Genomic DNA, 25,126 nt, shown 5'->3' with positions numbered 1-25,126 from the left:
TGGAAACCGGGCCCAGAGGGAAGCAAAATCCCCCAAGACAAGTCGTCTCATCCCTTCCCAAGCTTGCTCTGTGCTGCCCTGCCTGCCGGAGCGTCCGCGCGCTGCGGAGGGGCTGCAGCTGCCCTGCAAGATCGGGCGTGTGGGGCAGCTGGGGGTGCTGTGAACAGGGCTTGCAGCCAAACTTGGGAGCTTTTGGGTTTGAACCTGGGCTCTTCGGAGCCACAAATTGGCCTGTGCTACCTTTGCAGGAGCTCAGTGGGATGGAAAGCTACAGCTAAAAGAAGCCGAAACTAAATCTGGGGGTGTGTTTTGTGGTTTTTTTTCCTTCTTTCTTTTAAATCAACTCTCCCAGGGGTGGCACAGTCGGGCTGCCATGACTGCTGCAGACACCATGCGTTAGAGACCAGGAACGGCTCCGGGCAGCTTCTGCTTTTGCCTACTTCGATTTATTAATGTCCCTGCCCAGTATGTTGTTTTACACGCTCCGGTGACCCCTTCCTGCTCCTGACGCACCAGCTCGGAGGCATGCAGCTTTGCCTGTGCGAGCGAGACGCGCGGTCAGAGGTCACAGTGGTGCCAGCCTGGCTTTTGAGGCTACCTGCAACCTTTTGCCCACTCGTCGTTTCCATTACATCATTTTTATTACACGCTTTTTCCTTACAACAAGCCCGATCCCCACCTTGAGTCCTCCTGTGCCTCAGAGCCAGGCAGAGTGGCTGTAGTTGGGGTGCAGAGGATGGTTCATTGTGGGCAAATATCTTGGGGGGGGTGGGGAGAGCAGAGATTGGTATTTGGGGGATTGAAGTCCTTCCTGCTGCTCGTGGGGGGCGTGAGGGAAGGGGTAGGGAGCGGGAAACGCACACACGGGGCACTCAGCGGGTGCGGGCCAGCCCTTATTCCCTGCCAGTGCTGCCAGGCACAGCCCAGAGCCCCCAGCCCCGTCTGCTGGCCCCGAATAGGTGTCCCCGCTCTGCTGGGATCACCCCCTGGTACCCCTAAGGGCGTCCCCCTCCATTGCAACTACCCCAGCACGGCCTCCTGCACCTCTGGGGGACCAGCGCATCGCCCCAGCTCTGCCCTCGCTCCCTCTGAACCCTCTTCTCCGGCTCCCCAAAGCCACGCGGAGCCACGCAGCCATCCCCCCAAAAAATGCACAGGGGACGGTGTGTGTCGGGGTGGGGGGGGACACACATCAACACTAACCACACCGGCCCTCTCGGCCGCGCTACCCTACACAGCGGTACATGCACAGCGGCCGCCCGGGCGCAGGGGGGAGGCCCAGGCTCTGCCCTCTCCTCCAGGCTCCAGCCCCAATAATTATCCAATAAATGGCAGCAGTTACACCCCTGGGGTGCTGGTTTGGGGGGGGTGAGGGGGGAGGGATGCCCCTCAGTCGGGCAGCAGCTGCTCCAGCTCCTCCTCATTCAGGCCGTTGGTGGTGACGATGTGGTCCAGCTGCTTCATGTACCGCTCCAGGTCCTGCATGAAATGGGGGATGCGGGCCTTCTCCAGGACCCCAAATTTCTTCAGCCGATTCACATCTTCATAGGAGACCTGATGGGAAGCAGGGAGATGGGGTCAGCAACGCCCCCTCCATCCAAGGCGGGGGGGGGGGCAGGTCTGGCCCCCCCCTGCAGCCCACCTGGGTCACCCACCCCCCCCCTGCCCAAACACCCCTCCTGCCTGCGGGGAGGCACCGGCAGAGCCGCTCGGGGAGGCCTTGGCAAGGATTTGTGGGTTTGGTCATTTTCTGTCGCTGCAGGGACAGGTAACAGCGGGACCGCTGTGGCCAAGGCAGAGGGCCAGCAGCGCGGCCGGCAGGGCTTAGAGCCGCTGGGTTAAACCTCTCCCCAAGGGTCTCCCACAGAGGAGGCCGGATTGTCCCGTCCTTCCTCGCGTCCTACCCAGCACAGCCTCCCTCCGCTCCACCGAAATCCATACGTGCAGGGAAAGGCAAAGAGCTGAAGGGCCTCCAGCCAAGGGCTTGTTTTCAGGAAAACACGGGCCCGTGGGAGCCCACGTGAGCTTTGGGATGGGACGGGGGGCTCTGGGATCAGCTGCCCGCCCACCCCCCCCCAAGCCATTACCTTTCCAAGCGCAGCCAGCAGCGGGAAGTCGATGGTCTGTCGATGGCGCAGGATGCGGAGAATCCCGTCCAGGTAGACCTGGTCCTTACTGAAACAGCCTGGAAGAGCGGGAGAGGCCGGGGAGCGGGAGCCTGGCTCCCCACCGCCCTCCGCTTGCCCGAACGTCTGCTGACCACAATAACCGGAGTGATGGCACTGGACCAGGGCGACACGAGTGCGCAAGGGCTCAGGCGTTGCTGGTGGTGTGGCCAGGACCGCCGGGGCCCAAAGGATGAGCGCTGGGGAGCACGGAGGCAGCTGGGTGCAGCGAGAGCCCCAAACCTCTCACCGCGATGCTTTCACCCTTTCTCCCAATGGATTTTTGTGTTTAATGTTAAACCCCTGCAAGAATCTAAATGCATCCCCAGAAACGCTCAGCTTTTTCCTCTCCTTTGGCTGCTGCCTCCCCGCGAGCTTGTGCGAGTCGCTCCCATCAGACTGCAACCACCTTATGGGGCTTCCCCAGGGTGCCCCATCCCTCCCCGCCTCACCCTGAGCAGCCAAAGAGCTGATGTGCCGGGACTGCCTGTAAAAGATCACTGCCATAAAGGGTAAACCCGTAGGAGAGCGGGGATGGGGATGGGGAGGGACGCAGTGCGGGGCAGAGCCACCATTTCAAAGGCTGCTGTGGCAATGGGGTCAGTGATGCTCAACTCACCCAGCGGCAAAATATACCCGACCTCTGGTTTTTCTTTAAAAAAAAAAAAAATCCCTTCCAAATCCCGAAGGCTTTTCACCCCCCCGAGCGGTACCTGGCTGCGAGGTGTCGGTCTGGCCCCGCTTCGCCCGCACGCAGTACTCCCACCGGACGCCGGCGTCCTGGACGTACTGCTCCAGGTCCTGGAAGAGGGCGGAGAAGGAGAGGCGGCTGGCCCGCTCGATGGTGTAGTAGAGCAGGGCTGCCCGCCACAGGAAGGGCTGCTTGCGGAAGAGGACGCTGTGCAGGCTGGCCAAGCCTTCCTCCGTGGGGTTGGCGGGCTTCAGGCTGTACTGCTTGCGGCCCTCGGAGCTGTGCCAGGGCTGGCGGGTGTTGTTCACCCCCCGGATGTAGTGGGTGCCTGGGGAGGGGGGACGGGAGCGAACGCCGTCGGCCGCAGCCTCCAAAAAGCTTCACCCCCCGCCCCCGCCCCCCCCCCCCCCCCGAGTCGCTGGGGTTGGGGCTGAGACCCAGCACCCATGGGTGCCAGCTCCAGTCTTGGCTGGAGATGCTGCCATGGGCCACCTGCTTGCTCCGGTGCCCAGGGCTGGGGGGAGGGCAGGCACACGAGTGCATGGGGTGGGTGCCCGACACCCCCTGCCCCACAACGCAGAGAGGGACCCCGGGTGGCCTCAGCCCCTTCCGAAACCTGCTCAGGAGCACCCTTCCAGGATGCCTCCTTGCAGGACCCGGTGGGTATCACCTTGCCCCGCGGTCCCCGCAGCCCCTAGGCCGTTACCCCGGTGACAACCAGAGGATGCTCACAGCATCCCCCCGGCTCTGCCCCGCCGTCGCCCTGCTGACCTATCTCGTGGCGCAGCATCCCCTCCAGCCAGTGCTGCCGGGCTCCGGCCAGGTTGATGGCCAGCGTCGGCCGGCTGTCCTCCACCATCATCACCGCCTGGGACAGGAGGTCGTCGGTGAGCTGCACCACCACCTGCAGAAGAAGGAGGCAACTGGCGTCAGCGCTGCCAGGGGAGGAGATGCTCAGCGGGGTCTTGGCTCTAAGCAGAGGTTGAGATGGTGGCAGACGGTCAGAAAAAGCCACCGACGCCGCGGGCGGCACCGCCCGGCCCTGCTGCACCATCACCGACTTGTGCCGCAGCTCCCCAAAGAAACCACGGATAGCAGGAGCAGGCAGGGAGGGCACTGCCCGTGCCGAGGGGGTGCCGAGGGGAAACGGATGATCCCACGGGGGGACGAAATAGCTTCTTTAACCTTTTTACAGCCAGCAAACCTGAGCAGGCACCACGGGGGGAGCGGGCAGCTCCTGGGCAGGCTGGCTCCAGCATCCCGCCGGCTCGAGCATCTCCCCCCTCTCCCCCGGCTCGTTCCCAGGGGCTCCCCACCACTTCATGGCCGTACATGATGGGCATCCTCCGGAGGCCTGCCTGGTCCCACTCCTGCATCCCCACTAGCATGGGACGGCGCAGTAAATTCAGTCATCAAATCGACCCCACTCTAAACAACCAACAGCGCCCGCTTCTTTATGGGTCCAACCTCTAGACCCCCCCCCAATAAACATCCCACGAGGGAACCAAGGCTCTGGCTCCATTTTCATGGACTCTCCTGCAGATCCTCCCTTTCGAGGCTCCAAGACACGAGCAGCGAGGACGGATCCACGCCAGCCCACCCTTGCAGCAGGAACCGCGCATGCCGGCCACGATTCACAGCAGGGATGGGCAACGCACGCGCAGGACTGGAGAACATCTTTATGCTGAAAAAAACCCATCTATTTTGATAGAAAAAAACAACTATCGCAAGTGCTGGAGCCAAGACAGCTGCTCTACATTAACATGAGTTAATGTGCCGGCCAAGCAGCATTTTTTGACCATCCAACTTCAGACCTGCAGCGACTCGAAGCCGCAGCATCGCCGGAGGAGACACACGGCTCTGCCACATCCCCGGAAGCTCTCGCATCTGAGGTTTGGCAGCGGCAATGCTCGGGACCTTTGGGCACATACCAATTTCATCTCAAAATCCTTCCGTCTCATCCATATTAACTCTAAAACCCATCTATTATTTCACAGCTGACCCGTTTCAGGATGAAAAATGTGCACGCGCGCACACACACACACACACACACACTGTGGCAATTCTTCTTTCTTATTTAAAAAGAGGAGAGGAGACTGAACGGGTTTGCTTTAACCCAGATTTATTGTTGTGCAAAGCTGCTCATGAAAGCCAGAAGTGCAACGTAACAGAGCGGAGTCTACCACGGGGCAAACGAACAGCATAAAATACTTACAGTGCGATCGCTTACCTGCATTAAAATATACCATCGTGAAAGAAAATCCCTCCCGCTGCCAGAAAAGACTTGCCAGTTCACTTCTGACTCGTGTGCGTCTCCTCAAGCTTTACGTCTGCTCCAGTAAACAAGTCAAAATAAATAAGGGTTGCGGTTTCGCTGCCCTCTGCCACGTCCAGCCATGGACCTCGGTGACCTGGGACAAACCGAGGCAGGGAACTGATCCGCACTAAAACTGGTTTTATGCTCTAGGCTGGTTTCCAGCGAGATCATCCCCCCCCCTCCGGCCACGTGAGCTCCTGTGGGGGGCTCTTGGCGAGGAGAAGACTTTTGGCAGCAGCGCCAGCTCCTGCTAAAACAGCCCCGTCTGGAGCTACGACAGGCAGGGAAGGTTACGGTTTCACTGCAAGCAGAAATAAGGAGGTACAAATGAGCCAGGTTTTGGTACGATTTTAACCAGTTCCCATCTCAGGTCAGCTCCGTGTGATGGGAATACAGACATCCAACGCGGCAATCCCCCACGCCACTAGCGGAGGCTGAAATCCTGGGATGCGGGAGGGGAAGGGGAGGGCCAGGGGACAGAGTTTAAACCAAAAGAAAGGTGAGGAATACATTTCATCGTCGCAGCACTTCTCCTGCCCCCTCAAAGACGCTGCAGCACAGAACTGATGCCTGGACCCTGTGACAGTCCCTGGTCCCCAGGTCTTTGCTGCCCGACCTGCGGCTCTTTCAGGGAGCACCGGACACAACGCGCTGTGTCAGCCGGAGCTCCGCTGCCGGGATACAGGATGCTCGGCTGGCCGGGAGTGCTCCACAAGGCCAGGTCCACATCTCGCTGTCTTGTCACGCTTTCGCTGCCCCTATATGAAAAAAGTAAAACCCAAGGAGGTTGGAATTTAGGAAACTAGATGCAGAAAAACTAACTTCTGCCCTAGGATAAATTGCTCTCATTCTTAAACCTGCTTTCCCCCAACCTACTAAAAAAATACCCTCCCAGAGCTCCTCCTCTCTGCTTTTTCTCCATTTTCCAGTTGCTCGTCCTGGGTGACGTTACGCTGGATCTCTCCAGGTGCCATCGCCAGGCGACACGGACTCAGCAGCTCCAGGTCCCCCGTACCAGCGGGACCTGCTGCAGAGGAGTCAGCCCAGCCGGTGGGTTTTGGGAGGCTGGTGCTCGCTTGGCATCCCCCGAATTGTTCAGGTTTCCCTCGTGCAATTTCAAAAGCCATCTCTGAAAACAACACTCAGAGCACCCGCGCAAGTGAAATATTGTATAAACCCAGGAGTTTGACTGTATTGAGTGTTACATGGGTAAATGCTCCACGCAGCTCATCTCTGCCGTTCTGGTGACCTCCAGCTCTCCCTTCCCACCTGCGCTGGCACCTTAACTCCCACCCCTGAAGAAAACTCTTTTATTATAACCCAAATGTCTATCCATCACCTGTCCACGGCTTTTTCCTCTGCTGTACCGGGAACGCCGTGTCCTGCATCCTACGCTGCATCTTCCCTGCTGCTACCCAGGCTAGCACCAGAGCATCCTACCAGGGCTGAGCTTCCCTAAAGCAGAGATACGCCCCACTTTAATAAGCATCAAGCAACATTTGCAATAGAGCGCTCTGGCTTTAAAAGAGCTGATTTTTATATTATTTTTTGGGGGGGCTTTATGCTACAAGACAAGTCAATGGTCACCAGGCTTGGCATTCCCGTCCCGAGATGTCTAAAGCCACAGCATCAACGATCCGCTCACGCAATTCAACGTGAGCGCCAAACGCGTCCAGCCAAATTGTGGAAAGGCAAGTGCTGCCCCTCAACCTTCGCCATCGTGCCTGAACAGGAGGCGGACTGAACAGTCCAAAACCAAATTTTTTCCTTTTTCTTTTCCTATCTGATATCACTCTGCACAGGGTGAGCAAAGAAAAACGCAGCAAACAGCTGGAAAATAAGAGGCGGCTGAGGATGCGACACAGCACCCTCGAGGATGCGACGCTCAGCACTGAAACCAGGTCTTGCGTGAGCCCTTTTTAGGCAAGGCGGCAAGACCTGAAATGCAGAATGAAGCATTCCCTGGGATACAGCATCTGGAGAAAGATCCAAGGGCACAGAAAAATTCGGTTTGGAATAAGCTGGGACACTGCTGGAGGCTGAGCTCAGGGGGAAGGGTGTAGTTGAAGCAACTGGTCTGCGTTTTGGGGAATCAAGGAAAACTCCACGCAAAAACATCCCAGAGCCTTTAGAGGAAGAATTCAAGTCAGAGGGAGCACTTTTGATTTTTTTTTTTCCGCTCTCATGATGAAGAAAAGGGAAAGACAACACAGAAACAGCAACACTCAATTATATGGAGTGGAAACTATTTTTCCCTGTACAAGAGCTCGACAGCATCAAGCGAAGCGATTAGGGAGCAGATTCAGGATGAAGAAGCATCAGCAAACGGTGCAACCCGCTGCACGGTATTTGCAAGGGTTCGTGATCAGGTAGGCAAATTAACAGCAGGGCTTTTGCAGGCAGAAACACCCCCGAGTCGGGAAGACACAGGGCTGCCGCGGCCCGGAGAGAAATTCCCCATCTCTGTCCTAAGGATGGAGAGATCCTGGGACAGAGCTGGGCAGGGGAATGAGGGACGGAAATGGACTGATCCAGGGGTTGGGAAACAGGATTAGACACTGCTCGGAGCGGCTGAGAGTTCCTGCAGCCGCAGGTACAGCTGCAGGTCGCAGTCCCCCCACGAAAGCCGACGATACGGATGCGCCCGGGGCCACCATGGTGAGATGACAGGCAAAACCCCATGATGTCATTCTTCAGATGTCAGTCTGATGACTTTTTAGAGGCGTTGGCTTGGGTTATTTTATTTTTTCCCCTTATTTGATAATGTGGTGATACAAACAGAGGTGCCAAGAACCTCCCTGTGCCGAGCCAGCGATGGGAAGGGAGCCTCGGCATCACCGGAGACCACAGCTTTTTCATGCTGCCGTTACCCTACCCGCAGCCCTTCTCCGGCTGAAGCAGCCCATCTGCTCACTGAGCAGCACCACTTGCCTTATTGCAGGACCCTCCAGCTTTACAGATGCTGTGACAACAGGGGCTGCGACCTCAGCCCAAGTCCTATCCCTGGAGCAGCCACGCCAGCTCTCCAGGTCTGCGACCTCTCTCCTTCTGAGCAGGATCCCCAGCACATCCTCGCGGTCCACGAAGCTTCTGCTCAGCTTTTGTGGATGCACTGATGGAGAAGGAGCTCGTCCCCAGGGACCGAGGGAAGACGGCTGACGGCTCCCGCAGCACCGGGGCACGGGCTCCTGCCTCTCCCCAGCTCCCTGGCACTGCCAGCAGCCTGCCCATCTGCTCAGGACCTCGCACGCCAAGAGAGCACCGGCACCGAGCAGCTCCAGGGTGGAGAGGCACCACCGATGGGATCCCAGGAGATGCTAGCTAGCGCTATTTAGGCTAACGACATTTCAAAACCCCGGGGATTGCCATGCAGCACTTACCAACGGGGCCGGGGGTTTCTTTGCTGCAAGCTGGGAGCTCGCCGAAATCCGTACGGAGACCTCTGAGCTCCGGCAGCGTCACCTCGGTCCTGAGCCAGAAGAAAAGCAGAAGAGCTTCAGGATCTGCAGCTCGGACCCCGACAAAGAAGCTTCTGAAGACGCAAAGTTAATTATAGCGCACTTACCCACGAGCACGCTGCCTGCGGTGCCGGAAAGCGGGATCCTGCCTTCGCCTATCGGCACCGGGGACAAAGGGCAGCTGCCTGTAGCTGCCACCAGCCTGGCCCGCGCTGCCTGCCAGGACAGCCTGCAGGCAGCACAGGCAGCTGACGCATCGGCGTCCGGTCTCTCGGCTAACGCAACCCCCTGCGCTAGAGTTTCTTCTTTTTCTGGTTTTTTTTTTTTTTAAGAAAGCCATCACGATTAATACGTAACAGGGAAGGAAATGGCACGGCAGGACAGACGGGGCACAGCAGGTGAAAGTCAGGAATTACAGATACAGGCGTGGGGAGGGAGATGCACGTCTGAAACGGCCCGGTTCCCCGACAGGGTGTTATGTTATCAGCGACGCAGGAGTTTCAGCAAGTTTTTGTCCCGTACTTTGCCAACATCGCTGTATCGAGAGCAGATGAAACCCTTCCCTCTTCCCTGCCCCAGAGAAATTCAGCAAAATTTCTAATGGGTAGCAATGAACAAACCAATACTTTAAAGGTTTTAAAAGCACTTATCAAAAGTTTCGCATAGAAGAGCCATATATCTCACACGCCGATGTGCAAACATAATTACTGAACCCTGCGTTCCCTGGAGCAAAGGGAAAATTACAGAGGGCTGGAAGAAAGCCAGTTGTACACCAATTTGGAAGAAAAAAAGATGGCTTTCTGCCCAGCCGGAGCTCAATTCGGGTTTAGATTAACGGAGAAGAGCAAAATAGCTGAGTTTTATCAATTAATAAAATCAAGAGATAGACCACAACTAGCAAGTCGTAAGCGCAGGTCTGTAAGTAAGACGGGCCAGCTGCGAGGCTGGGTATTGGGACTGGTTCTGGGTACTAAAAGGCAGCCGAATTACAGGAAGAGATTTGCAGAGATCCTTTCCGTCCTAAGCAAAGGCTTAGGAGGGCCAAGGTGCCAGATCCACGTCCCAGGGACACCCCCGGGAGGGATCACGGCAAACCAAGGGGGCTGGAGGAGGAACGTGCCCTGGCCAGGTGGGACCTCGGGGAACTGCTCACTCCTGCTCTTGCAGGCGTGAAATGCGCTGGGTAACGCCGAGCAAGTTGATGCTTCGGGGAAACGCTCGTGAATAACCCTGTTTGGAGACGGAGGTAAAAAAAAAATAAATAAATCAGAGCTAGGAGAAATAGTCTGGCCAAGAGGCAGCGGTGAGGAAGCCCCCGGCACCAGCCAGCACTGCACGGCCTTCTGCCCTGCAGCCAACAGCCGAAGGCAGCCCCGCGAGGCACAAAAAGCAAAGCCAGGTCCAGAAATCCTCCTCGCCACTCGGACCCAGGACGGTGGAAGGGTTTTGCCCCCACCTTGCCGGTGGGAAGGGGAAAAAAAAAGGCCCTTAACCGAAGCTGTGGGACATCCCACGCTGGATGCTGCTGGAGGCACAGAGAAACCAGATTAAGAGTTGCCGAACTTCCCGCCCCCCCTCCATCCCGCGTGGCTACCGTCGTATCCGAACCACGTATTTCCCAGCCTTAAAACCCGAGCTCGGGGTTTCAAAGCGTCGTAACCCGGCACATCCCGCAGGACAGCAGGAAATCTCTCACACACACCCCCCCGGGCTTTGCTTTTGGACATGTGAACGAAGGCAGCTGTCGGAGATGTCTGCCACACCACCCCTAACAGCAGTAACTGATGCCTCACGCACGCAGCAAAACGCTCCCCGCACGGCCACGCAGACGAGCAGCAGCTCCTCTCTCTCTCTCAAGCGTAAAAGGGAGATACGCGCTGAAAAAATCAAGGGAAACTGGTGGGGAACCGGCACCCACGTCTTAACGCCGGGTACGGCGAATGCAGCCAAGCTGGAGCTGAAAGGACACCACGGCTCAGAGTAGAAAAGTTTCTTCTTTGTACCCAAAACATTTTTTAATCTGAGTCCTTTTTATCAGAAAATAAATATTTTGCAGCTCTCTTTCACAAGCGATAAAGCAGGGACGTGGATTACCTCTCCCACGCAGCCTTCCTTCTGCATGTACTTTCGGATCACGGACCAGATCTGGCACTTGCTCAGCAGCCTCCCGCCCGTGGCGACTTCGAAGCTCTCGTAGGTCCCGTACTTCTCCAGGACGGCACGAATGATCCTGATCGCCTGTCGCACGCAGAAACGAAACATCAGCGCAAACGCCCTCCCCGCTTATAAACACATCTTAAAACCCCACGTGCAATAAAACCCAGCGGAGATAATCCCTGATAAACGCCTGTAAAGCGAGACGTGGTTTTGCAATCTCTAAAAACCCAAGGAGACTGAGCCAGCCGGCGGTGGCCACCGGGACAGACGGACACTTAACGCGATCAGCACGACCCCCAGCATATCCTTTCTGCTTTTTATCACCCTTGCGGGAATCGGGCAAAGCAGAAGCGAAACGGCGGCGGCGCAGCACGCTGCCTCTGGAGGTTAAAGCCGTGATTATTGTCATCTTTTCTGCTTTTGGTTCTCCTTTCAAACTCTCGTGCTTGCACAAAGAGGTCTAGCTTACCAGCTTGCTTTTTACCCCGAGAGTTTCTTAGGGCAGCGCTGGATTGCAAGCCCGGCGGGAAAGCTGGGCATCGCCAGCACTGCCCTTTGCGGCGATGCTACTTCCCCCGCTTTGGCCAGGGTCTCAGCACAAGCAGGCTGCTGCACACCGACAGCCTTCTAATAAAAGCAGCACGTGCTATTTTATTAGCATTAACGTTTATGGAGCATCTATAAAATACAAGCATTTATTAGTGCGTTTCCTTCCCAAAAAGTCAGTTTGCACTGTAGACGTTTTCAAGCAATGACTTTCTCCAGTCTATTAATATGTACCCCAAACCAGATGATGACGACTTTGCGCCGATTCTGGAGTTTTTCCAGCAGTTTTATTGCATCTGTAAACCTGGCTGAGCTGCCGCCGAGCTTCCCAGCCCAGGACCCAGCGCTGCTCCTGAATGGTGCGTGTTTTTTACCTCCTCCTGCTGAGCAAACCCCCTTTGCTCTCGCACGGGCTCCGGGCAGCGTCTGGGCCCCGCGGAGGAGGTCCCATCCCCTCCTTCGTCTCTAAGGTCACCCAGGATCAGGAGGTGGGTGCTCGCCACCAGTACCAGCACCCAAACCACCCAACACCCCGTAAGAGGGGCTTCGTGATCCGCATCTGGCGAGCAGCCTCCTCTGCCCCAGCAGAAGGTCCTGATTTTCCTTCCCTGGACAGTCTTCTCTGCACAGCTGGTTTTTATTCTCGAGTCGCTTATTGCGTCTTTCCAGGACAAGTTGGGGGGGGGGGGGGGGGTTTGTGGTGTTGGTTTTTGGGGTGTTTTTTTGTGGTGTTGGTTTTTGGGGTGTTTTTTTGTGGTGTTGGTCTTTGGGGTGTTTTTTTGTGGTGTTGGTCTTTGGGGTGTTTTTTTGTGGTGTTGGTCTTTGGGGATTTTTGTTGTTGGTGTTGGGTTTTTTTGTTTTGATCCTGAACGCTCAGGATCATTTCTGCAGCGCCACAAGGAACCTCCTGCTGACGGCGGCAGAAAAAGGCCCATTTCTCCCTCCCACCTCCGCCCAGCCACTTGCTCTCTCCTCTCCCAGGGGACCTAAAGCACCGCGCCAAGAGAAACCCAGCACAGCTGGTGCCCAGGAGTAAGACCGACCGAAGGGCACGCTCCCTGCTGACCTCCGGCGCACGTCACGGCGAGCAAAATTCCTAAGACACCAAATTTAGTTTTCCGAGAGGCTGCTGAGCATCCCTGGGCAGCCCAAAATCACGCACCCACCACATGCAGCGGGATAACAAATCCTCCAACCCCAGCTCCGTGCTGGCGCTGCTGGTGTTCCCGCAACAAACCAGGGACGTGATCTCCGGGGTGATGAGCCCCCACGGGGCTAGAAGAACCCTTCTGGTTTATTTAAATTTTCTATTTAAAAATAAAATAAAATAAAATAACCCCCCAAGCACGTGCAGAGCAGCTGGTGGAGCAGCAAGCTGGAAGCAGGGAGCTGGTGTTGCTTTGTCTGCTCTTGTCCAAGGATGCCGGCTTAGCAAAATGTCTCATTTATTTAAGCTCCATGATGAATGCAGGTTTTTAAAATAAAAGCAGTTTATAGCTAATAGTTAGCTGGCAAGGAAACAAAGTCTCCCAAAATAAAAGAGACTGGAAGGAGGTTACTGCAGGGTACGAGCAAAGGAACAGTGACGTGAATACTGTCCCACTGCACCGTCACCGGACGACTCCGAGAAACACTGGTAGAAACACTCAACACTTAATATCTCTTGCAAAGGGTTTTAGGATCCAGGATGAGACCGTTCACACCGGTTACGAACACTTAGTTTCATTCATTCCAAGTAATGCGCAGAGAAAAATAATCTCAATTATTCATCTTTGTACCAGAAGAGAAAGCAAGGGGGGAAACAGCTCTGAACAACCCACTGTACCGCCTTACTCGGAGAACGAAACGCGCTTAAATGCGGGAGGAAAACACTGAAAAGCCAGCGAGGTCTTTCCAGGAGTCAGACCGTCTCCCCTGCAACGGCATCGCTGGCACCAGTTTATTTGGGGCAGAGGTACAGCCGGCACTGGAAATGACTAACTGCTTAGAAAGCTGTTTACAGAAAGAGCCTGGATAATCTGGATAATAATTCAGGCAGAGATATAGGAAGTAACGCAAGAATAAGTAAACGTTCAAAAAACAATAAATAAATCGGTGAAGAAGTTGCAATTTGAAACGGCAGATGTAAGCTCCCAACTCGGAGGTGTAAAGAAACGCCTCCGGCGTGCAAGTCTCAATTTATTGTAAGAGGTTTGGGTTTTTTTTTTTTAATCTGCTTCCTCGGATGCAGGTAAAAGGGGTCCGTGTGGCAGAGAGGATGCTCTTGCCAGAGGCGGGATGCCCAGCCCCAGGAGCGAGCTGGTTTTGGGGCACGGCCGGGCTCCCGGCTCCAAGCACCGAGCAAAGGGACGGAGCCCGCAGCTCCGTTCCTGCCTCGCTCTGCCCGCATCCGGGAAAGGCTCGTCTGCGGGCAGAGCATCGAGCAAGCACGCTCCTCCTGCCCGTTCCCTCCCGTTCGGGTGGCCGGGTGCTGTTTGCTCGCTGCCATCCGCACGTCGTTATTATCCGTGGCAGAGAGCAAGTCGGGAATATTTCAGCAGCCTGTGAGCAATGGAAGCACTTAAGCAAAACAACACAGACTCCTTGAGCGGAGTCTGCACCAACTGGGATCGTTACTGACCACGTTTGCTGGCGTGTTCAGGATGCTGCCACGCTGGACAACCTTTAGGCCTTCCAAAAAACAAGCCAGACTTATCCACCAGGTCATTCAGGCTAAGGACCGCTTCCCATGCGGTCACCCGTGCGCTCCAGCTCCTTGTCTGCTCTTTCTACAGCAACAAGTGCAAAAAAACAACAGCAACGTGTCCCTGAAGGAGCACCAGCTCCTTGCCACCGCCGTGCAGCCGTAAGCAAGAGCTGGTCTGAGGCTGGTAGCATCACCCGGCACCAGCATGACCATCGCCCACGTCAACCACGGAGCACGTACTGCTCCCCCAGGTAGAGCAGGTAACTAAAGAAGAGTTTAAGAAATAACGGGGCGAGCGTGCTGAAGGCAGGATACGAGAGATGTGGAGCAGAGCAAGATCAGGCAGCAGAAGCTGGGAAGGAAAGCAGGCCAGGAGGTTTCAGGTGGGCCACGGACCAGCTCCTGCCTGGCCCGGCCACGGGGCGGTCCCACCATGAGGCACCCCGGTGGCACCGCTCTACACCGGGACACCCACACCCTCGCACCCGCCGGGTTATTGCCCTCGCGGGGCGGGAGGAAGGTGGGGAGCGGGCGATCCGGGGTCCCCCGCTTCCTCATCCTCCTCCTCCTCCCAGGCGGAGCATCCCTCCCCGGGACCGCCGGGATGCTCGCCCCCCCCCCCCCCCCCGAGGTAGCAGCTCAGCAGGCAGCAGTACCGGCAGGGGAATCAAGGCACCGGGGGCTCCGGCAGCTGCCCGCCGCGATGCCCCCCCCGCCCCCCCCGCCGGCAGGCGGACACACCCAGGCGCGGGCAGCGCGTGACCCGCCGGCCCCGCCTCACCTGAGCGACGAAGCGATCGGAGGCGGCTCCGTACTTATCCAGCACGGCGGCGGGCACCGGCTCGGCGTACTCGAACTGCGGGTCGTAGGCGAAGCTGGCGCGGAAGAACCGCTCCCGTTCCGCCTCCACGTTCCGGGGCCGCAGCGCCACGAGCAGGCAGGGGCTCCGCCGCCCGCCGCCCTCCTCCCCCCGCCCCCGCGCGATGTGGGGCAGGGAGGCGGCGGCGCGCATCCCCCCGCGCCCCCCCGCGCTTTCGCTCCGCCGCATCCCGGCGCCGGTTTCCGACAGACGCCGGGTTCCCCGCGGGCAACGGGGCGCGGGTCGCGGTGCACCGGGGGGGGACGGGCAGGAGCAGAGCGGCGGGCCATGGCGGCCGGGCAGGCGCGGGGCGGCGCTGGCGCCCAGCCCGCCGGCCGCCGCCGCCCCCGGGTCCAGCACCATGGCCTCCAGCGCGGCGGCGGCGGCGGCGGCGGCGGCACGTGGGCTGCGCCGGGCCGACCCCCGCGCTGCCGGCCCGAGCACGCGCCGCGCCCCACCAATCGGCGCCGCGCCCGCCGCGCCGGAGCCAATGGGAGCGGAGGGCTTCGGGAGAGCCCCGCCCCGCCCCTCCGCGCCCCGCCCCTCCGCGCCCCGCCCCTCCGCGCCCCGCCCCGCCCCGCCCCTCCCCGCGGGGAGCCCGCCCTGCCCGCGGCCGCGGAGCGGAGCGGGGCGCGCAGCGCCGGGGGGCTGCGCTCCCTAACGGGGGGGGCTGGGGCCGCCTCCGGGCACGTCGCCGGCCCCGGTTGCACCACCAGCCCCGGCCGCGTGGCCAACCCCGTTTGCATCCCCAGCCCCGGCTGCATCACCAACCCCAGTTGCATCGCCACCCCGCTTGCATCGCCACCCCAGTTGCATCGCCACCCCAGTTGCATCGCCAGCCCCGGCTGCGTCACCCACCCCGCTTGCATCGCCACCCCAGTTGCATCGCCAGCCCCGGCTGCGTCACCCACCCCGCTTGCATCGCCACCCCAGTTGCATCGCCACCCCAGTGGCATCGCCAGCCCTGGCTGTGTCACCAACCCCAGTTGCATCCCCAGCCCGGCTGCGTCACCAACCCCAGTTGCATCACCAACCCCAGCTGTATCGCCAGTCCCAGTTGCATCCCCAGCCCTGGCTGCATCGTCAGCCCCAGTTGCATCGCCATCCCCGGCTGTGTCACCAACCCCAGTTGCATCGCCACCCCAGTTGCATCGCCAGCCCCGGCTGTGTCACCAACCCCAGTTGCATCGCCATCCCCGGCTGTGTCACCAACCCCAGTTGCATCGCCACCCCAGTTGCATTGCCACCCCAGTTGCATCGCCAGCCCCGGCTGTGTCACCAACCCCAGTTGCATCGCCATCCCCGGCTGTGTCACCAACCCCAGTTGCATCGCCACCCCAGTTGCATCGCCATCCCCGGCTGTGTCACCAACCCCAGTTGCATCGCCACCCCAGTTGCATCGCCACCCCAGTTGCATCGCCAGCCCCGGCTGTGTCACCAACCCCAGTTGCATCGCCATCCCCGGCTGTGTCACCAACCCCAGTTGCATCGCCAGCCCCGGCTGTGTCACCGACCCTGGTTGTGTCACCAGTCCCAGTTGCATTGCCGAGGCGGTTGCATCGCCGAGCTGGCTGCATTGCCAGCCCCGGCCGCATCACCAACCCCGGCTGTGTCACCAGCCCCGGCTGTACCGCCAGCCCCAGTTGCATTGTCATCCCAGTCGCGTCGCCAGCCCCAGTCACACTGCCAGCCCCGGTTATATCGCCAACCCCGGTTGCATTGCCAGCCCTGGCTGCATCGTCAAGCATGTGGCTTTTCCCAAAGCCCCGGCTCCTGGGGTGCCGCCGGGCAGTGAGCGCCTCTGTTTTCGGTTACGGCTGGCTTTACTAACCCGCTGCGCAAGGACGAGGCAGGCTCAGCGCTCAGAAGCAAAGTGTGTTTATTATTTTGTAAATCTGCTGATTTCGAGTTGGTCTGGCCCGGGGAGCCTAGCTCACTGCCTGCAAGCTGGCGGCTGGCAGAGGTGCTCTTGCAAGGCGTACCTGCCGTGCCACCCCCGTGACCACCCCCGTGACCGCCCTGGTAAGTCAGAGCCCACACTCATTACGCGAGTTGCTCTGTCCCAAGTGAGCAGAGGCTACGGCACCGCGGGCTCCACAGCCTCTGAAGTGCCTAAACATGGCTTGCTAGCAACGAGGGCTTGTGCGTACGCCGTAATTCGCAAGTGTGATGTTAATGAGCTGGCAGCGCGGTTAATTATCCACCCGCTAGTGGGAAGTGACAAGCCTCTGAAGTATAATTAATCGCCGTTCCCAAAAGAAAAACCAATCATTGTGGAAGTGGGTGCCAGCCCATCCACCTGAGTTGTCGGTCTTGCTCCTTTTCCTTCCATACTCAGCTCCAAGTCCTGCATGGCAGCTTGTGGTGGCTACCAGCATGGAGGGAAGCTGGCCCTCATTCCTTTCAGTTCTTTTTGGGCTCCTTAAGGACCTTCTGTCCAGGTAGGATCTTCCCCCCCTTCCCTGCCTCTGGGCTGGATCTCACCTGCCCCGGCCCCCCCTGCTCCTGTGGGCTCCCCAGCAGGATTTCGTTGATGGAACTGAGCGTCAGGTTGCTGAAGACCATGTTAAGGTGGTCGACGCCTCGCAGCTCCTGGACGTACACCTTCTGCTTTTGCTGGTCGCGCCATCGCTTGCACAACTCCAAACTGCGTGTGTTGACGGTGTCGTCCCCATCGCCATAAATCATGTCCACGGGGTCCTCGTAAGGGAAACGCTCGTCATATATGTAAGTCTCCACAGTGGGGTAGCCTGTGCCATAGAGGCAATACGTGTCCACCCCAGGAGGGGGTAAGCCCTTCAGCAAGTCCTTCATGTCCTCCCACATGTACCAGCCGTCCTCCAAGTTGACGTCGGTGAAGAAGCGTTGGTAGTCCCGGTAGGTGTAATTGTAGGAGGGTGTGGAGATGAAAACGTGGGTCTCGGGCCAGGCCAGGCTCGTTGGGAACATCCAGGGGCTGGTGGTGGTCATGCGCTGCTCTTCACGCAGCTTGATGTTGGACATGAGTGGGATGCCCTGATTGTCACCTGCAGGACAAACAGGGGCTCGTCAGAAAGAGCACCAAAACGTACCCTCGCAAATGGTGCCCCTTGGGCGGCTGTGCTGGGATCAGCCCGTCCAGCAGTGACTCACAGCTGTCTCCTGGCTGGGGTATGGTTCCACCTCAGATCTTCCCCTGCTTAGCCCTGCCCTGCCCTGCCCACGACCGTACGTCCTCTCCTCACCCTTCTGGCTGCAGATATCCAGAGCAACCTTCCAAATGCTTCTCTCTGGCATAACATCTCTAGCTGCTAGAAGGGGCTGAGTGTAGATAAACCTGGACGTGTGATGGCCCTTGACCAACCCAGTCCCGGACTTTCCTTGCAACCCCGGCACCTCCACGCCTGCCTGCAGGGACAGGAGTGAGCTGAGCCCGATGAGGCTGCTGATAACGGGTGGCCAACCTGCATGCATCCTGCAAGCCTCAGCATTTTTGGTGTGTCTGGAGCCCTAAGACCATGCAACGATCTCGGATTGCCATAAAAATGTCTCTGGCCCTTGTGGCAACAGAGAAAAATATGAGGGGATGACTTAAGGGTGATGCAAGGGGGCAGATGTTAAAATCTTCAAGCACATGATTTTAATTCCACGCATTTTTGGAGGCTCAGCTTGTGACTTGTAGATATTCTGGGCTGTCAGCATTAGGCAAGTGATTGTGGTTTTCTGGGCTGAAAAGAGACTAAAGAGGAACTGGGTGAAGGGAGATTAAAGCCTGAAGACAGCAAAGCTTATGGGGGATGGGCTTTGAGATGTGGGGAGATCCGAGGAAGTGGTGCAGGAGAGCATGAGTGTCCCTTGGGTGACCTCCACGTCCTCTGCTGCAGAAGGGCTGTATGGTTTGGAGTGAAGGTCCAGCAACCTGCATGGGTGGAGGCAGCGCAGATGTCTGGGGAGGCAGTGAGAAGGGGGTGAGCATGCCCCAAACTGCTTCCCTGGCCCCAAGATTTTTGGCTGAGCCCTTTTCTTGCCCAGGATGCGTGTTTCGGCTTTCAAGGAGCACCCCTAGCCCAGGAGTCGACCCTGGGCATGGTGCAGGCTGTGCTGCAGGCTGTCTGGCGAGAGCTGGTGTGGAGGAAGGGGGACGGCCAGGCTGCAGGTGGACCCTTCTGACAGCCGTTTTCCATACATGCAAACTCACCAGCCCCAATCATGGAAACCAGAGCGAGCTCCAGGGCATGCCCTGGGCCGCTCTCCTGCCGTCGGGGCTGTGGCAGGAACCTTCGTGGTGCTTTCTGCACTGCGGGATGCAGCAGCATCAGCACCAGAGCACGAGTGCTGCCTCCACAGACCCCTCGGCCGTCTGTCCCCCACCTCTTCCACCACTGTGTCCTTTCCCTGCCCACCACCACCCTTCCATTTCTGCAGGAGGGAAAGAAAGCAAAGAGGGGGCTGCACACAAGGAGTCACCCACCGGACGCCAGGACACGCAGGGGCTTGACGGACCCTCCCCAGGGGGCACCCAGGGAGATGAAACCCCCGATGTACTGATCTTTCCAGGCTTGCGTCTGCTGTAGCAAGAAGTAGAGGATGTTCAGGTTGCCCATGCTGTGTGCAATGAGGAAGACGCGTCGCTGGTACTCATCGTGCATCTCCTCGATGAGTGCCTTCAGGTTCTGGAAATATTCGGGCTGCTCCTCTGTGGACAAGAGGGGCACCAGCTCTTGGCCACCTCACTCATGGCCACAGGGCTCCAGGGCTGACCCTAGGAGCCCCGACCAGAGAGGAGTGTGGCCGCAGAGGCCACAAGTGCTACCATGCATTCACATGAGAGCACCACAAATGGCTGAGCGACCACCACCATGGGCAGCCGTCCCTGTCCAGGGGGTTCCTCCACACCAGCTGGCTCACCCAGCCCACGAGAGCCATCCTGCTTCCCTCCCTGCATGGGTGGCCTGGCCACAAACCCCAAACTTACGGGGCCCGACCCTCCAGTCGTAGGGGGCTGCCCGAACCGTCTGGTCCCTCACGTAGCCGTTGTTGACCAGGTTCTGCACCAGGGTGTGCAGGTAACCTATGGACAGAGAGAACAGGTGGGAATTAGGTCTGTGGTCTTCTCCTGTCAACCTTTTTCCACCCTGGTCCTGGTCACGGCCACAATGTCCTCTGGTAAGCCCTGTATCTTGGTGGCTCCAGCCAGAGGTAGTGGCTCCATGCGTCCCACGTGCGCTGGGCTCAAGGGTGGGGTGGTCCCCGCTGGCACTCGAAGGGAGTGTGTCCCCAAGGCCAACGTCCCTCAGTCCCAGGTGACCTGGGCTCTCTGCAGAACCAGTCCCCCCTGGAGACACGGAGACCCCTCTCCACTTGCAGGGAGCGCGTGGGAGCCTCGGACACCCTGCGCCTCTCCTCCTCTCACCTGCCAGCTTGCTCTGATCCAGGTATTCCACAGAATAGGTCTTGCCGAAGCCAGGCACGCGGATGTGCACCCCTGGGGCATTGGTCATCTTCCGAGAGGTTCGGTTGTACACCACCCTGCAGGGACAGGACAGAAAGTAGCAGAAGAACTATATCCCCAAGGGAGGGGGTGGAGATCACTGGGTGGCAGCTTGGACCTGGGTGGCAGTTTCCAAGTCTTGTGTGGATGGGGAGGTGGACTGGTGCCAAGCCAGCACCCGTGCCAATCGCCCAGCATCTCGGGGCAGGAGGCTCTGATGGAGCGGGCTGTGGCAGTCCCCTTGCCCTGCGGCCCCGGGCAGGGTGGCAGCATCTCCAGTGGGTGCTGAGGACGGTCTGGCTGGCACGAGCACGTGCCAGGGACATGGCAAAGGGACGGGCGCTCGGAGCGGGAGCCAGCCAGCTGTGTTCCCAAACAGTCCCATGGTGCTCCCGTGGTTTTCCATGTGTGCTAGGTCGTGGCCGAGGGGGAGGAGAGGTGAGGGAGATCCCTGGTAGGTCATTTCCCCGGGGAGCTCCCGGCATGGGGGTGTGCGCTACCTGGTGTTATCGATCCAGCAGTCAACTCCCACTGGCAGGAACGTGTTGAGGTTGAGCCAGATGGTGAAATAGTCCTCCGTTTTGCGGTAGCACATCCAGTTCACCACGTCCGGCTTGTCCAACTTTGCTTCCAGCTGGTTCCCGAGACACCCGGGCACTGGTGGCACCGCAGAGGGAGAGCAGAGCCAGCTACAGACCCCGTCCCACTGGCCCTGTGGGGCTGCCCAGCCCGGCGCTTCCCCTGACCCCCCAAGCAGGGCTTCCCTGGGGGCTGCCCGGCTGGGGATACCTGGGGACCCGCTGGAGCAGCATCCCTGGAGAACAGCCTGCTCTGCGCAGGAGTGAGGGCGCTCGGAGCCGAGATGCGGGGTGAGCCTGGAAGCGGCACTAAAAACGCATCCTCAGGGACCCCCTGAGCTGCCTTTCTCGTGGGGTGACCCCCAGAGCTGCCACCCTCGGCCCAAACCTGCCAATCCCCGCCAGCACGAAGCATCCCGGATTATTCCCCCCTGCCTGGCTGGATTTTCATCCTCCTCTCCTCGCTGCAGCCTGGGGGAAGGAGTCGGTGCTGCTCGGGGCTGCCCAGCCCTACCGCATCCCCTGGCAGCTCGGGGATGGACAGCGTGCTCAGGGAGGTGAAAGTCATCCCGGTGCTGGCACCCGAGGCCCACGCACTGTTTTCCTGAACTTTAAACCCTCCTTACAGGCTGAGCAAGGTCTCTGAAATGGTTCGGTGCCGAGCGGAACCATATCCTCTGGGAATTCAGTGCAAATAGCGCGTACGGTAAACACAGTGCGGTTTTAAGCAAGTTCGCAGTCTGACACGTGCGACCGGGGCTCCCTCAATGGAGGGTGACCATCACTGGGGCGCCTGGTCTGCCTCTGGGATTCCTGGCAGGGATGGGACACCCATCCCGGTGCCACCCCGGTATGTGTGCCTGTGCCTGTGGGTACACGCCGTGGAGAGCATTCCCAGCCGGCGTGCAGGAGCCGAGTGCCGGCTCCTGGTGCCAGCGCTGACCCCGAGGGTGATGACAAGAGGTGAAGGGACTGCAGAGGACAGTGGCTGTGAGCCTGGTGGGATGGGAGCACTGGGTGACGAATCCCACGGCCCCAGCGGGTCCTGGACTGGCCCGTGATGCACGGCTGGGGACAGCGTGGACCTTCAATGCTGCTGCAGGCACTGTCTGCTATGTGTCCCATGTAAGGCTTCCCCCAAGGACACCACGAACTGCTTTGTGGCCTAAAGTCCCTATAGATGCCTGCCCTGCGCTGGTCTGGGACCTGGACCCGGGCTGTGCTGTGGCTGCGGGACCCCACAAGCATGGCGGGGTGGGAGCCATGCTGCCTGGCACGGGGGATGAAGGATGCAGGCGAGGAGCATCTTTGACCTGAGAAGGATGTCCCCCATTTCCCCTGGTCCTCACCAGCCTCAGGTGTCCCTGCACCCCAGGGTCCACGGGCGCAGGTGTTTTGGGGAGCTGCAGTGCAGGGTGTGAGGGCAACTTGGCCTGGAGATGCTCTAGCCCCATCCTACCCACCACGGCACCAGCTCCCGCCTCGTCCCATGCAAGAGGTGAAGGGGATGTAGTGGTTGCCTCCCTCAACCTGCTTCACAGCTCCCTCACCTCTGTGGCATCTCCCCAGGGATACAGGGAGGGTCTAATCCTGCCTTCAGAGCACCTGGTTGGGGATCATATCATCCAGTGGAGCCTGGCGTAGGAGAGCCCAGGCAGGGAGCAGAGAGGACCTCCCCGGCCAGCGAGAAGAGTGGGACCATTAGCTGCTCTGATGGCTCCCAAGGGTGCACAGCCAGCACCCCCGCCCCCGGCACGCAGCCCTGAGCTCTGCCTCCCCTTCCAGAGGACATTAGGTAATTATTAAGGGAGTTCCTGTGGGGGCAGAGGGGTTATCGGCGGTCCCAAGGGCACTGGGGGTTTCCAGGACGCCCGGCCCAGGGGGATGGGCTATGCATGGATGCCGAGCGGCACGTGGGGCAGCTGGACCCGGCTGGGCATGGGACAGGGGCTGAGGCTGGTACTGGGGGCATAGGGAGATGCTTGGACCATCACAAGCCATCCTGAGAAGAGGTACCCGGTGACGGCCACCCGGGTCTCCTGGCCACCAGCATGGTCAAGAAGAACCTGCCCCAGGGCACCGAGGCTCCAGACACTGTCCCTGCTCTCTGATGCCTCTGGGAAGGGAGTTTGCGGGGTCAGCCCTCAGCATTGCAGCAGGGATGTTCTGCTTTTTCTCTTCTCTTTTTAAAGGGGAAACTCGGCTTGATTCAAGAAAAAGGAGAAAAAACCCAATTCTGCTCAGCAGAGGTTTCACGGCAAAACCCTAGCTCGCGTGCCCAGTGATGGCATAGGGGCAAAGGAAGGCAGAGCCGTGCAGGATGGAGGTACCAGCTGGTGGCTGCTCCTCCCACCTCCACCTCCCTGAGGTGATGCCCCAACCTCTCCTTTCACCTCCCTGAGCACCTCTGCCAAAGGCTCGCTCTCCTCTACACCATCCCCCAGGCAGGCTGGACATCGGGTGGGATGCGAGATGGACGCCCTTCTGCAGCCGCAGAGGATGACTTAACCATCGCCAGGGAGCGGCAGAAGACATGGGATGGGGTAGGTTTTGGGGGACCAAGGGGTGGTGGATGCTGGCCCACTGCACCGGCAGCAGCAGCTGTGGGAAACAGCAGATGAGGGTGTGCTGCAGCCCCCATCGTTCTGCCAGCAGAGGCCCCCCCCCCCCAAAACCGAGCAAGCCTTAAAACACCCTCTGGGCCAGCTGTGAGATTTTAGAGCCCCATTTGCTTTCTGGGGTGCCCAGCCTGCACCCCCCAGCTCCAGGCAGCTGCGGCCGGGCATAGCCAGCCCTGCATCCCCAGCCCGGCAGATGGGAGGGGACCTGGGAGCCGTGTGTCACCCCGCCTTGGTGGCTCCAGCTCCAGATTGCAAAGGGCCGCGGCAGCCAAGAGCTGCCAAGGTGCCGGCAGCGCGGCACCCCAACCTCACTGCCGCCTCCGGGAGGCTGCGCGGCACGGGGGTGCCCACCCGTACCCCGTGTGGTGCCCGTGCTGGCGTGACCTTACCAAGTACCACGGGTGGCGTGCTGTTGGTCGGGGGAGCTTCTGGGGTGGTGGTGGGTGGAAAGAGGACGTTGAAGAGCCAGAACTGGGATGTGGGCTGCAGGAGCAGCGACAGCGTCAGCAACGCAACCCCGGCGCCGCTGCTCCCCATGGCAAGCTCGGCCGGGATCCTCCGGATGTCTCCAAGCAAAACAGCCTTTTATATTTTTTACGCAGGTCCAGCCAAGAGGCACCCGGGCTTGCAGGGGAGGGGAGAGCTGCAAGGGGCTGGCCGTGGTGGGGAGGAGGGACGGGGAGGGCCGAAGGACTGGCCTTGCGGACATGCCATGTCCTGCCAAGGCAGCCCAGCGGTGCCCAGGGGCTCTCCGCGCCCCGAGAGCCCTGCTCAGGGGTGCCAGCGGAGGGGGCACATAAATTTAGCAGCTTCCCGGTGCCTCGGCGTCCCTCCGCCGTGTGCTGGGGTTGTGGCTGCCACGCACTTCCCCTGCACCACGCTCCCGGGGTAACCCCACGGGGCTGCCCAGGGCTGCCCGCTCCCTGCCCGCTCCCTGCCTGGGTGAATACGGCACCTCTCCACTCCTCCTGCCCTCGGCAGCGGGGGGGCTGGTGCTGCCAACGCCGACGTGGCCAGGCGGACCCCAAACCTCTGGGAGACAGCAGGGCTGGGACAGGTGAGGACACATCTGGGCAGCCCCTTGTGCCACATGGCAGCAGCACGTCCCCCAGTGCCACCCCAGGCACTGCCCCCTGCCCCGTGCCCCCTGCCCCGTGCCCCCCTGCCCAGGCTGCCCCATGCAGCATCCCCCTGACAGGCGCTCGGCCCCGGGGGGATGCAGCATCCCCCCCCCTGCATCCCCCCGGCGGGCGCTCAGCCCGGGACCCTGCAGCTCCTGGTCACTGCGGGCTCCAGGTCCCCGTGGGTGCCCCCTTGGTGCCAGCCCCAGCTGGGGGGAGCCCCCGCAGCCCCCAGCCTGCATGGGCAGAGCTCCAGGTGGCCCTGCCTGCACCAGGGACCAGGGAGCCTCGGGCACCGGGAGGCACCCAGGGGAAGGCAGGGTGACCCGGGCCGGCAGCGCCTGGAGGGGCACAGGGCGGAAGGGGCCAGAGTGCAGGGGGGCGATCCCAGGTGCCCCTTCCCCAGGATGGGGGAGCTGGTCCCTCGCTGGGTCCCCCTCCGGCTATCCAGCCCCTG

General features: G+C 59.8%; 2 protein-coding genes across 2 annotated transcripts; both read right to left on the bottom strand.

The window, feature by feature from the left end:
• Positions 1-447: 447 nt before the first annotated feature.
• Positions 448-15,242, bottom strand: MATCAP1 (microtubule associated tyrosine carboxypeptidase 1). Its single transcript, XM_076349005.1, has 6 exons — positions 14,802-15,242; positions 10,726-10,869; positions 3,628-3,760; positions 2,879-3,184; positions 2,088-2,185; positions 448-1,554 (listed from the first exon to the last, which is right to left on the bottom strand). The coding sequence occupies exons 1-6, from the start codon at positions 15,240-15,242 to the stop codon at positions 1,390-1,392; spliced, it is 1,287 nt and encodes a 428-aa protein (XP_076205120.1). The 3' UTR covers positions 448-1,389.
• A 1,499-nt stretch (positions 15,243-16,741) lies between these two features.
• LCAT (lecithin-cholesterol acyltransferase) lies at positions 16,742-24,155 on the bottom strand. The gene is made up of 6 exons (XM_076349520.1): positions 23,938-24,155; positions 20,850-21,006; positions 20,272-20,387; positions 19,834-19,929; positions 19,330-19,554; positions 16,742-17,905 (listed from the first exon to the last, which is right to left on the bottom strand). The coding sequence occupies exons 1-6, from the start codon at positions 24,083-24,085 to the stop codon at positions 17,283-17,285; spliced, it is 1,365 nt and encodes a 454-aa protein (XP_076205635.1). The 5' UTR covers positions 24,086-24,155; the 3' UTR covers positions 16,742-17,282.
• Positions 24,156-25,126: the final 971 nt, after the last annotated feature.

This window comes from Aptenodytes patagonicus, chromosome 11 (assembly GCF_965638725.1).
Source record: "Aptenodytes patagonicus chromosome 11, bAptPat1.pri.cur, whole genome shotgun sequence".
NCBI lineage: Eukaryota > Metazoa > Chordata > Aves > Sphenisciformes > Spheniscidae > Aptenodytes > Aptenodytes patagonicus.
This window is presented reverse-complemented; position numbering and strand designations above follow the sequence as displayed.